This window comes from Coccinella septempunctata, chromosome 2 (assembly GCF_907165205.1).
Source record: "Coccinella septempunctata chromosome 2, icCocSept1.1, whole genome shotgun sequence".
In the NCBI taxonomy this organism is placed as follows: domain Eukaryota; kingdom Metazoa; phylum Arthropoda; class Insecta; order Coleoptera; family Coccinellidae; genus Coccinella; species Coccinella septempunctata.
The window spans coordinates 5,705,767-5,718,012 of NC_058190.1; the positions used below are offsets into that span (position 1 = coordinate 5,705,767).

The following is a 12,246-nucleotide window of genomic DNA, read 5'->3' on the forward strand; positions in this document are numbered from 1 at the left end:
CTGAGTTGTTTCGACACTAACCTCGACAAGTTCTTGATATACACATAATGATATTCTATTTTGTCATCAATAGGAGCATTTTTCCCATCATCAATATGGTTATATATATTCTGAATTAGAAGTAAATTGGCATGTCTTCGTGGAATTTTGGATTTGCAGATACGAGATAGAACTACAATGAAATCATCATTTTTAACGATTTGTAGTGCGAAAACTTTCACTGAAACATTATTTAACATTTCAAACCTCTGTATATCTACAAGTTTGATTGGAAAAATCTATACCATCACAATTAAAAATAGTGCTTGGGTGGGGATATGACGACACTATCCGAGTGGGAATGCTGGATGTAAGCATGCAGTAATAATACTCCACAAAAAACAGCATTCATCGTTATTGTTTTTGATATTAATGCATGCCTTTTTGAGAGAAACTTTTTTAGGTAGCTTGATGTATGAACTTCCTCCATTACCCATTTCCACCTTATTTATATTGACTTCTAATGAAACAATTGATTGAAGAGCAAAACTATTTTCTTTCTCTTGAAATTCTTCAAGTTTTTGTTTAATTCTGTTTAAAGCATTTCTTTCAATTCAATCGTTTAAATCTGTTCCCCCATCAAAGAAAATATCAGCATCCCATATGATCGCCTCTGTAGACTGCTCGTCCCTCCACCAATTCCTAGCGACTTGATCCACATACTGTAAAAAAAGATAGACTATTAGATAATTTCTTAAAAAACTAACAATATGTAAAAAATAGGAAATATATAAAGATTTAATTTTTTCAACTTATATATTCTGCAATTCCCTCATTGTAACCTGGAATGCCACTTCTTGCGACTAACATCAGTAGGTGGGACAACTAAAATTTATTCAGTTAGTTACAGCATATAGATATAATTAATTTTAAATTACCTCTAGATCGCAATACTCTGCCAGATGACATTGACTGAGAGTACAGCACTTGCTGCGAATAGGAGATTGGCCGAGATGATGATACAGGCGGTAAGGATGTGGCAGACCGAGCAGACAGCGACTGAGGAGATGATACAGGAGCCTGCAACGATAATGTTGACCCATAGTGTAGAACAGAGTGAGAATGTCCAGTTGAAGTTGAGGCTGGCAAGGTCAATGAGGGATGAGAAGAAGTCAACGGCTGAGTGGAGGAGACTGGCTGTACCGGTGACGTAGATTGAGAAAATAATATCTGAGACGATGTACACGGCTGGGAAGGATTTTGTGTGGAGGACATCAAGTTCATAAATGCTGAAATAAGTAAAAAAACATGAAAAATACTATACTCACAGGGATCATCTGAGAAGGGAGGGCCAGGTCTGTCTTCCATAATGCATCCGACAAATCTTTCTCGGTCTTGAATAGAAAAATAATCCACCAATATATCAGCCTTAATGGCTGCAACTTCACTTGGACTGAAGCGTACAGAGCTGTTGAAAGCCCTACTTTCATCCCCCAATTTGAATAGAAGAGGAAAATGGCTCATAAGAAAATGTCTATATTTCTGGAGCATCTTCCTGCTTATATTTTCAGACGGCGACAGGAAGGATTTGAATATGGTCTTGATGCTCAAGACACAATTGAAAATCTCCTCAATAGCTGCCTCCGTACGCTGCTCCTGTATCATCTCAGATATCACCGTAAGACTGATATTAGTGAAAGACTTAATACGGTGTGACGATCGAAATAGCTTCACCATGTGGATGGTTAGTGTGTAATAATTTACACATTTGGGACATATCCACCTATTCATGTTTGATTTCCTGAAAAGAGATAGATAGTTAATAGAAGTCTTACCATTAATTTTTCATAGCAGATATCACCGTAGGACTGATATTAGTGAAAGACTTAATACGGTGTGACGATCGAAATAGCTTCACCATGTGGATGGTTAGTGTGTAATAATTTACACATTTGGGACATATCCACCTATTCATGTTTGATTTCCTGAAAAGAGATAGATAGTTAATAGAAGTCTTACCATTAATTTTTCATAGCAGATATCACCGTAAGACTGATATTAGTGAAAGACTTAATACGGTGTGACGATCGAAATAGCTTCACCATGTGGATGGTTAGTGTGTAATAATTTACACATTTGGGACATATCCACCTATTCATGTTTGATTTCCTGAAAAGAGATAGATAGTTAATAGAAGTCTTACCATTAATTTTTCATAGCAGATATCACCGTAAGACTGATATTAGTGAAAGACTTAATACAGTGTCACGATCGAAATAGCTTCACCATGTGGATGGTTAGTGTGTAATAATTTACACATTTGGGACATATCCACCTATTCATGTTTGATTTCCTGAAAAGAGATAGATAGTTAATAGAAGTCTTACCATTAATTTTTCATAGCAGATATCACCGTAAGACTGATATTAGTGAAAGACTTAATACGGTGTGACGATCGAAATAGCTTCACCATGTGGATGGTTAGTGTGTAATAATTTACACATTTGGGACATATTCACCTATTCTTGTTTGATTTCCTGAAAAGAGATAGATAGTTAATAGAAGTCTTACCATTAATTTTTCATAGCAGATATCACCGTAAGACTGATATTAGTGAAAGACTTAATACGGTGTGACGATCGAAATAGCTTCACCATGTGGATGGTTAGTGTCTAATAATTTACACATTTGGGACATATTCACCTATTCATGTTTGATTTCCTGAAAAGAGATAGATAGTTAATAGAAGTCTTACCATTAATTTTTCATAGCAGATATCACCGTAAGACTGATATTAGTGAAAGACTTAATACGGTGTGACGATCGAAATAGCTTCACCATGTGGATGGTTAGTGTGTAATAATTTACACATTTGGGACATATCCACCTATTCATGTTTGATTTCCTGAAAAGAGATAGATAGTTAATAGAAGTCTTACCATTAATTTTTCATAGCAGATATCACCGTAAGACTGATATTAGTGAAAGACTTAATACGGTGTGACGATCGAAATAGCTTCACCATGTGGATGGTTAGTGTGTAATAATTTACACATTTGGGACATATCCACCTATTCATGTTTGATTTCCTGAAAAGAGATAGATAGTTAATAGAAGTCTTACCATTAATTTTTCATAGCAGATATCACCGTAAGACTGATATTAGTGAAAGACTTAATACGGTGTGACGATCGAAATAGCTTCACCATGTGGATGGTTAGTGTGTAATAATTTACACATTTGGGACATATCCACCTATTCATGTTTGATTTCCTGAAAAGAGATAGATAGTTAATAGAAGTCTTACCATTAATTTTTCATAGCAGATATCACCGTAGGACTGATATTAGTGAAAGACTTAATACAGTGTCACGATCGAAATAGCTTCACCATGTGGATGGTTAGTGTGTAATAATATACACATTTGGGACATATCCACCTATTCATGTTTGATTTCCTGAAAAGAGATAGATAGTTAATAGAAGTCTTACCATTAATTTTTCATAGCAGATATCACCGTAAGACTGATATGAGTGAAAGACTTAATACGGTGTGACGATCGAAATAGCTTCACCATGTGGATGGTTAGTGTGTAATAATTTACACATTTGGGACATATTCACCTATTCTTGTTTGATTTCCTGAAAAGAGATAGATAGTTAATAGAAGTCTTACCATTAATTTTTCATAGCAGATATCACCGTAAGACTGATATTAGTGAAAGACTTAATACGGTGTGACGATCGAAATAGCTTCACCATGTGGATGGTTAGTGTGTAATAATTTACACATTTGGGACATATCCACCTATTCATGTTTGATTTCCTGAAAAGAGATAGATAGTTAATAGAAGTCTTACCATTAATTTTTCATAGCAGATATCACCGTAAGACTGATATTAGTGAAAGACTTAATACGGTGTGACGATCGAAATAGCTTCACCATGTGGATGGTTAGTGTGTAATAATTTACACATTTGGGACATATTCACCTATTCATGTTTGATTTCCTGAAAAGAGATAGATAGTTAATAGAAGTCTTACCATTAATTTTTCATAGCAGATATCACCGTAAGACTGATATTAGTGAAAGACTTAATACGGTGTGACGATCGAAATAGCTTCACCATGTGGATGGTTAGTGTGTAATAATTTACACATTTGGGACATATCCACCTATTCATGTTTGATTTCCTGAAAAGAGATAGATAGTTAATAGAAGTCTTACCATTAATTTTTCATAGCAGATATCACCGTAAGACTGATATTAGTGAAAGACTTAATACGGTGTGACGATCGAAATAGCTTCACCATGTGGATGGTTAGTGTGTAATAATTTACACATTTGGGACATATCCACCTATTCATGTTTGATTTCCTGAAAAGAGATAGATAGTTAATAGAAGTCTTACCATTAATTTTTCATAGCAGATATCACCGTAAGACTGATATTAGTGAAAGACTTAATACGGTGTGACGATCGAAATAGCTTCACCATGTGGATGGTTAGTGTGTAATAATTTACACATTTGGGACATATCCACCTATTCATGTTTGATTTCCTGAAAAGAGATAGATAGTTAATAGAAGTCTTACCATTAATTTTTCATAGCAGATATCACCGTAGGACTGATATTAGTGAAAGACTTAATACAGTGTCACGATCGAAATAGCTTCACCATGTGGATGGTTAGTGTGTAATAATATACACATTTGGGACATATCCACCTATTCATGTTTGATTTCCTGAAAAGAGATAGATAGTTAATAGAAGTCTTACCATTAATTTTTCATAGCAGATATCACCGTAAGACTGATATTAGTGAAAGACTTAATACGGTGTGACGATCGAAATAGCTTCACCATGTGGATGGTTAGTGTGTAATAATTTACACATTTGGGACATATTCACCTATTCATGTTTGATTTCCTGAAAAGAGATAGATAGTTAATAGAAGTCTTACCATTAATTTTTCATAGCAAAGGGGTAATTTTTTAAATTCTAATTCAATTCTATATAGATATTCTAAATAATGAAATGTAAAAATTTATTGGACTTACAGTGAATAAGCAAAAGGGCTCCTTGGGTCGGCACGTGGTCAATATTCAGCAAGCTGAAAAAGAACGAATATATAAATCGGATATAAAAAGCGGAAATTATAGATTAATTATATTAATTACAGAAAAATATAAAAGGATTGAATCGATGAATTCTGATAAAAAAGTTTTAAAAGCAATTGCAACTTACAAGCTAGAAAAATTCAAAAGATGTGATTACGCTGGCTGAACGAATTGAAATGGAAGAGGTACGAAAAATTTAGCGGTTTCAAGATGTCATCGAATTTTTTATACACCATTTAAAAGACCTATGAAAAAATGGATTACCAACCTACTGATCACAGTAGATAAAATGTTACAGTATCATTTTTTTAATTTGAAATCAATTTAAATGAATTAATATAGGATCAATTGTTACGAAGACGAAATATTTTCAAAAATTAACGACTATTATTCATTAAATCAATTCAATTAATATTGGAAAAGTGTTAGATATGGAAGATCCCTCCATAAAAGGTTAACAATTACGCAATTTACGTACAGATGGAGCACATGAAAAAAGCGGATTTTTTAAATTGAATTTACGGAATGGTACGGACTCGGATAATTTAAAAATTATTTACCTGATATGCATAGCCTATCAAAGAGTTAAATCACAGGAATGAAGGGCTTTTTCCTGGACTTCCGAAAAAATTCGGTCTTCTCAACGGCTAGAAATGAAATAACATTTAATATGATGAAAATATGAATTAAATGAGATATATGTACTTACAACGATTACGAAGAATTCTGTACTGAGAAGATTGTTCGAGTAGGGTGGAGGTAAACGGAGGGTCGAAATTGGTATAATTCAGAGTATCAGATTGTTGAGCTGAAAAAAAAATAATAATATACATTTTAAGTTATAATAAAAAAAACTTACTTTCAGACGAGGAGGACTGCTCATCGGACTTATTTTTTCGTTTTAGATATTTGCAAAACATGGTAGGCGAATATGACCGCTCACTTCTAAATTTACCTTTCAGGAGAGTTCGTATATCGCCCTCGAAAGAATAAATGCGGAAATGTTGAAATAATTTTTCGAACTCGACAGAGCCAATTTCCATGTCGTTCATATTGACTAGATACGAATCAAAGGATTCGTACTGACTGGCCATTTCAAAGAGGAAATCTATATGTGTGAGAACGAAATATTTATATTTCTGAATTTTAGAACTTTTGAAACTCTCCTGAAAGGATCCTAAGGAAGTGAGTACACATTTCACATTCGACTGGCAATTAAAAATTTTATAAACATCCTCTCTATCAGTAAGTCCGGAAATGATCAGCTGGTTAATTAACAATAAGACAATTCTTATAAAAGTCTTCCCCCTATGACGGGTATTAAAATATTTATACATGTGGAATCCTATATCCTCGTCCGTACAACAATTGAAACAAACTCTCCTACGCGCCGCCATCCTCAGCTGGAAATATTAGAATAAGTAAAACACCCAAAAATTATTTAATATTAAATTATAAATTATGAAAAGTATATACCATGCCCTAGACAACCCTCTCTGTTAATTCCCGCCGCTATCTTCTGACGACGAAGACCTCCTCCTCTTACTAGGGGTACTAGGAATTGCCTCCTCATAAATGGAGTCCCCCATCAGAATCATAAATTCTTCGATCTCCGCCTGTTGCTCCTGGGAAGATGATTTTAAGGAAGATTCCTCCTTTAACTCCGGAATTTTTTCCGTTGGAGGCTTTGGTGTGGGGGTCTTGGGAGCGGATACGGGAGGTTTTTCTCGAACGGTGAAATGACCATTCATTGGGGGCACGAATTGCCCCCTTTGTTTGAGAAGATTGAGATATTGGCCAGAATATAAGTCGTATGCCGTATGATGGGCATAAGTGGCCTTCGAACCCTTAATGGAATAATAAATAGACAACAAAGATTTTCTCCTCACTTGGGTGCAATTGGTATTCACCCCCCGTATCGCACCCCACACATCCAATGGTTGGAGGTGATTCTGCAAGCAGAACACGGATAGTGCCACCCTATCCTTATACACCATCTTCCCACTGGAGAACAACTTAATGATTTCGCGGGGTAACCGCCCATCACTGTTTATATCGTGCAGGAATTCGTCGAACGCTCTTACACTACCCATATTCCTGAATGAAATTATAATAATGAAAAACTGATGGTTAAAATAATTTCTAATATTAAATCGACATAATGTTAGATATATAATTTTATTTTACAAGTTTTAAAATTATACTTACGAAAATTATTTGCACACAAAGTTACGAACACTTGGAACTGAGTAAAACGAGAAATATTTCGAAATGAAGAACTTTAAGAATTTCATTTTTTTATATACGGACGACCCCGGAAAGGAAAGAATAATTTCGGAGGGGATGGGTACAAAAATTCTAAAGCTTACGACGCCGGGTACAATTACATGCAATAGCCGCAATCGCTCCATTTCCGAAATATTCTATTTTAAAAATAAACGGTATTCCCAAACGGTAGCAAAGGCTTAAAAAAATATAAATTTTATGAACCAAAATTCGGGATTACTCAATATGCGGACATATTCCTTACGGCAATACCATGCCGCCACCATAATTGAACAATGGTCATTCACTATCCCTTACAGTACGACAAAATATTTATATTAAGGGTAACAATCGCATAGCACCTTACCCGCCATAAAAGGCATTACCGAACCATCCGCAAAACAGGGACGGACTAAGAAAATTTTAAGATTGATACACGAGATAGATGGAGAGAAACGTTTAATAATATTATTATAATTTAAACATATCATGATAATATGACAATTTTATATTCGCACAATGAATATATCTTCAATTAAATAAAAATCATAATAAAATTATGAAAATAATAAAACATTTTATTGAATGGACAGTTTTTATATTATTTAATACATTTCACTTCAACCTTTCCTTTTCAACTATTCTCCTGACGCCTAATGTTAGGTCTCAGCCTAGTAGATTGTACGTTAACATTGGTGGAAAATGAAGTATCCTGAGAGTTTCGTACTGCCGAAGTAAATTCATCAGGAACTAGATTTGCGCCATTATTTACATTATTCACTATAGACGAATCGGGGACAGGAGGTGACTGTCGAGGCTCTTCGGAAATATTCACGGAATAACACCGACTATAATTTATGAAGTACGGCTCTGTCGCATGAACGACCTTCAGGCGATTGAGAAGAGCCTGATCTACGGAATAATGCTGGGGCGGATAGTTCGAGACGAAAATTATGGGTTTTTCCCAAGCAAAATCTTCCTGATTCCCATATTTTACTTCGGCAGAAAACGAAGATCCTTCTAATTGCCTTTTCAAGTTTCCGTGGCTAATATTCGAAAAATCAGCTTCCTCGAATAAAATAAGTTCGTGAAATGACACGTCCAACGTGGAAAAAGCCCATTTCGATCTCTCAGGATAATATATTCTTTGACTTTTTTCACTTCCCACCAATATTTTTTCAACAAAATACGATTTGCCAACGTTACTGTCACCCCACAGATATAGCTGAGGATCCTTATGACGAAAGGTCCTCAGCTTTTCGTTGAACCAATTAGTAACCTCTATTGTCCAAGGACAATTATATGTTAAAGTTAAAGGCTGGAGAGAGGGCACAACGGCAGACTCCATTTTTCGCGAGAATGCGGCTAAATATGACTGTAAAAAATTAGCGCTCCTTTGATTTTTTACGACAAAGGGATCGAGCGGATTATAAGGATTTTTATAACTATTATACGCCCACATGTATATTTGGCATTGAAAAGAAAAGGTTGAAGTGGACATATTACTATAGGGTTTCGTATCCAGCTTAGTAATATATTTTATGACTTTGCTCTTATTTTTTACAGATTGAATGTCCAAACCAGCAGCCCAATTTCCATCATCCATACTTAAAACGACCTGCCTCATGATTTCGAAATCAACTTTAACATTGAATTGCGTATAAGAATGGATGTGAAATTTGGCGAGTCGATTATCCAAAGAAGAATTGGACGACTGATTTAAAAATAACAGCTCACCATTAGCGCTGTAATTGGAGATGTATTCTTCGTCCGAATCACCTCCATCTAAATCGGTAGTTTCGTAAGGCTCCATACCAACACAAAACGTGACAATTTCCAGCTGCTGATCTTGTTGTTCGCCCTGTATTGTGATCCTCAATTGCTCCTCCAATTTCCTCCTGAAAGTTTTAAGGGGGTTCTCTGTCGTGGGAAAATTCTCCGGCAATGAGGCGGTGATGAAATACTGCATACCTATAAAAAATGAAAAAAAAAAAAAATTCGAAAATATATATTAAATATGTAGAATAATATTAATTAAAATTTTATTCGAGTAGGTTAACTTACATTTCTGAGTTGTACGCCTCCCACTTGAGCCAGATGATGATACTTGATCCTCCTGATTGGCCGCTACGCGTCGCGATCCTCTTGTAGCTGGTCTCGACATTCTTATAGCTTTTTTAAAAATTAAATTACACATGTTAAATAGGTATTCAAATAAGTTAATTTTCAGAATTACTAAGTTTCAATTTATATACGATATTATTAAAAATTGAATGATTTAATTTCTGGAATATTTTATCGATTTTACAGAATTTATTAATGCTTTTGAAATTATGGACGTTCTTCTTCGGCATGCCTTACATGTTTATTAAGATCAAGAACTCTGCCCCTTTTCATATGGCAAGCATAATAATAACAAAACTTGTTAGTATTGGACTTTATATAAGCGTAACTCTGTACAAATTCAGCACGTCGATTTTCAGTACAATTTCTATTAACCTTACTAATCATATTCCAGAAACTAACAGGTTCATAGCTATTTTGTATACAAAATGAAGCCATAAAACATCTATCGCGATTATTCAAAGGTGAAGAACATATTTTTTCCTTAATTAATTGTGGCAATAATTTTTCAACATCATACTTATTCAACCATTGCTGAAAATTTTTCGGAATCTCTTCTAAAACATTATTTAAATTAGCGTCCTCGATCATTGGCAAAACTAATGGCGTTTCACCTTCATTAAGAACATAGGGTTCGGTATGCCGTTCATGCTTATTCAAATCAAGGACAGTTCCAGAATAGGTATCATAGGCATAGTAATTGCACCATCTGGAGACGTTTCTGATTATATAACTATGAGTTTTTAAAAATTCCGAGCATTTTACAGCGTTACAGTTAGGATTTATAACAGCTATCCTTTCCGAAAATTCGTGAGGATCGCACATATTTTGTATACAAAATGAAGCCATAAAAATTCTATCCCTGTTATCCAATAAAGAATTTCGAAATTTTTCATCATTCAATTTTGGCATAATATTTGAAGGATCAATGTCACTTAACCAATCTGAATAATCCATAATAAAGAAAATTAACTTACTTCAATATTCACTATTTTAAAACAATTGTAAAATTACAAAATTGTCCTTAGATTCCATGCTCCGTTCAGCGCTACACTATACTGACGAGGGACAATGAGCCCGGAAACGATCTACAATTGTGTTTAGAATTCTCTGGGATTTCCTACGCCCGTTCATGACTAGCTCGCATTATTGGAGCGTCAATTCTTCCGAATTGTTGTTTCCAGTTTGAGTTCATCAATGCGTTGAAGTTTTCCAACTTATGATGTTCAATGATGAGCTCAGAAACCGGGTATGAGTTCCCTTCCACGGTATTTAACAGTGTGAAATCTGTTGTTCAGCTGTGATAATTTTTCATCCCCTCATTATGTCATCTCAGCGGCTTATCTGCATCAGTAGTTCAAATTGTATGACGAGAAGTGTTTAGCGGTGGGAATTTGAAGGGAGCTCGGGAGCGATTCAGGAAACAATAATCAACAAATGAAATCTTGTTATAAAGTCCGCCTGGATAGTTTTGCCCGAATTATTAATAATGATAATAGTCAAGAATGAGTTCGGATAGTTCTGCCAATAATATTCGAATAGTTTTCAATAGTCTCTAATGTATCGATAGTTGTTTATATTCCATTTTGATGTTTAGAAACGACTTTATTAAACTCATAGCAACAAAGATAAGTTGACTTTTATCATCTCGAAGAATTGAAAAATATTTTATTCACAAGTGAAATAAAATGACATGAATATGGGCGGATCTTATTGTTGTTGCTATGAATTGAATGCCCTAGCGATATTCAATTGCTCTTTATGACATTTTACAAATTACATTCCTGAAAAGTGTTATAATTTGAATACTAATCGAAGTGGAATAAAATTCTTTATACAACACGTGAGTTATAAATATTTATTCAACATTCATTTAACTCGCTTGTTGTATAAATAACTCCTCTATATCTTCGAAATGATTTCTTGAATACTGCTTACTTAATTTAAATTAAAAGGCTGCAGCTAGCAGGCTGATATTTCAGATATCATAATAATAAAAACAAGCTATAAATACATAACTTCTGATGAACATAAGTTTCATTGGAAAATATATGTATGAGCAAATGAGCCAAATATATCAATGCAATGAAAAACAAAAACGAAAAAATTTCACATATGCAATATAATGATAAATTCATTTTTTGATTTTTTCAACAGATTTATAAAAGACAGAAAATAACAGATTAAGGAACAATTATGATAGAGAAACACATGTAGTGGTTATAATGGTGGTTATGTAAATCAGTTGGATAATTTCATAATTTATGTTTCAGGTTTGTGAAACCTTGAAAAAATGGTTTCTTCTATGCAGCATTCAGACCAACGTAGGGTGTATATGAAATGCTTCGAATGCTACCGTGAACTGAAAAGTTGATCACTTTCCTATCGATCTTTTGCAGTCGTGCTTGGATGATTCTCTAGGCAGTTTCATGTGATACACTACGATGAAATAAATATAAACCTTTTACCTATGAAAGGGAGAAACAGTCTTCGAGAAGAACATAAAAATAGACTGATCACAGTACTTCATCCCATAAGATCTGGAAAGTGCCGAAAAAGACCTTCGTATGTCATGAATTTGAAGCCTTCATTCATCTCAACGTTGTAATGCAAGCTAAAACCGTTTTTTTTTTAAATCAAACCACCTGACAAAACCTGCGCTAGAACAATTTTGAATTTGAAATATCGGTACTCATCAGAATTTATAGTCATTTCGAGCATATAATTTTTATATATTGGAGACTATTGAATCAGATCG

General features: G+C 34.4%; 2 protein-coding genes across 2 annotated transcripts; both read right to left on the bottom strand.

Annotated features, from left to right (window-relative positions):
• Positions 1-811: 811 nt before the first annotated feature.
• On the bottom strand, positions 812-2,641 carry LOC123306327. The gene is made up of 4 exons (XM_044888289.1): positions 1,815-2,641; positions 1,308-1,780; positions 918-1,268; positions 812-864 (listed from the first exon to the last, which is right to left on the bottom strand). Exons 2-4 carry the CDS (start codon positions 1,768-1,770, stop codon positions 812-814), a joined length of 867 nt encoding a protein of 288 aa, XP_044744224.1. The 5' UTR covers positions 1,771-1,780; positions 1,815-2,641.
• Positions 2,642-6,106: 3,465 nt separating this feature from the next.
• LOC123308110 lies at positions 6,107-7,871 on the bottom strand. Its single transcript, XM_044890658.1, has 2 exons — positions 6,576-7,871; positions 6,107-6,502 (listed from the first exon to the last, which is right to left on the bottom strand). The coding sequence occupies exon 1, from the start codon at positions 7,190-7,192 to the stop codon at positions 6,599-6,601; it is 594 nt and encodes a 197-aa protein (XP_044746593.1). The 5' UTR covers positions 7,193-7,871; the 3' UTR covers positions 6,107-6,502; positions 6,576-6,598.
• Between the last annotated feature and the right edge of the window lie 4,375 nt (positions 7,872-12,246).

Coding starts and splice junctions, on each gene's coding strand:
- LOC123306327 (XM_044888289.1), bottom strand. CDS start 1,770: ATGAATAGGTGGATATGTCCCAAATGTGTAAATTATTACACACTAACC. Junction 1,269..1,307: donor TCCCTTCTCAGATGATCCCT/GTGAGTATAGTA, acceptor TACTTATTTCAG/CATTTATGAACTTGATGTCC. Junction 865..917: donor CAGAGTATTGCGATCTAGAG/GTAATTTAAAAT, acceptor AATAAATTTTAG/TTGTCCCACCTACTGATGTT.
- LOC123308110 (XM_044890658.1), bottom strand. CDS start 7,192: ATGGGTAGTGTAAGAGCGTTCGACGAATTCCTGCACGATATAAACAGT.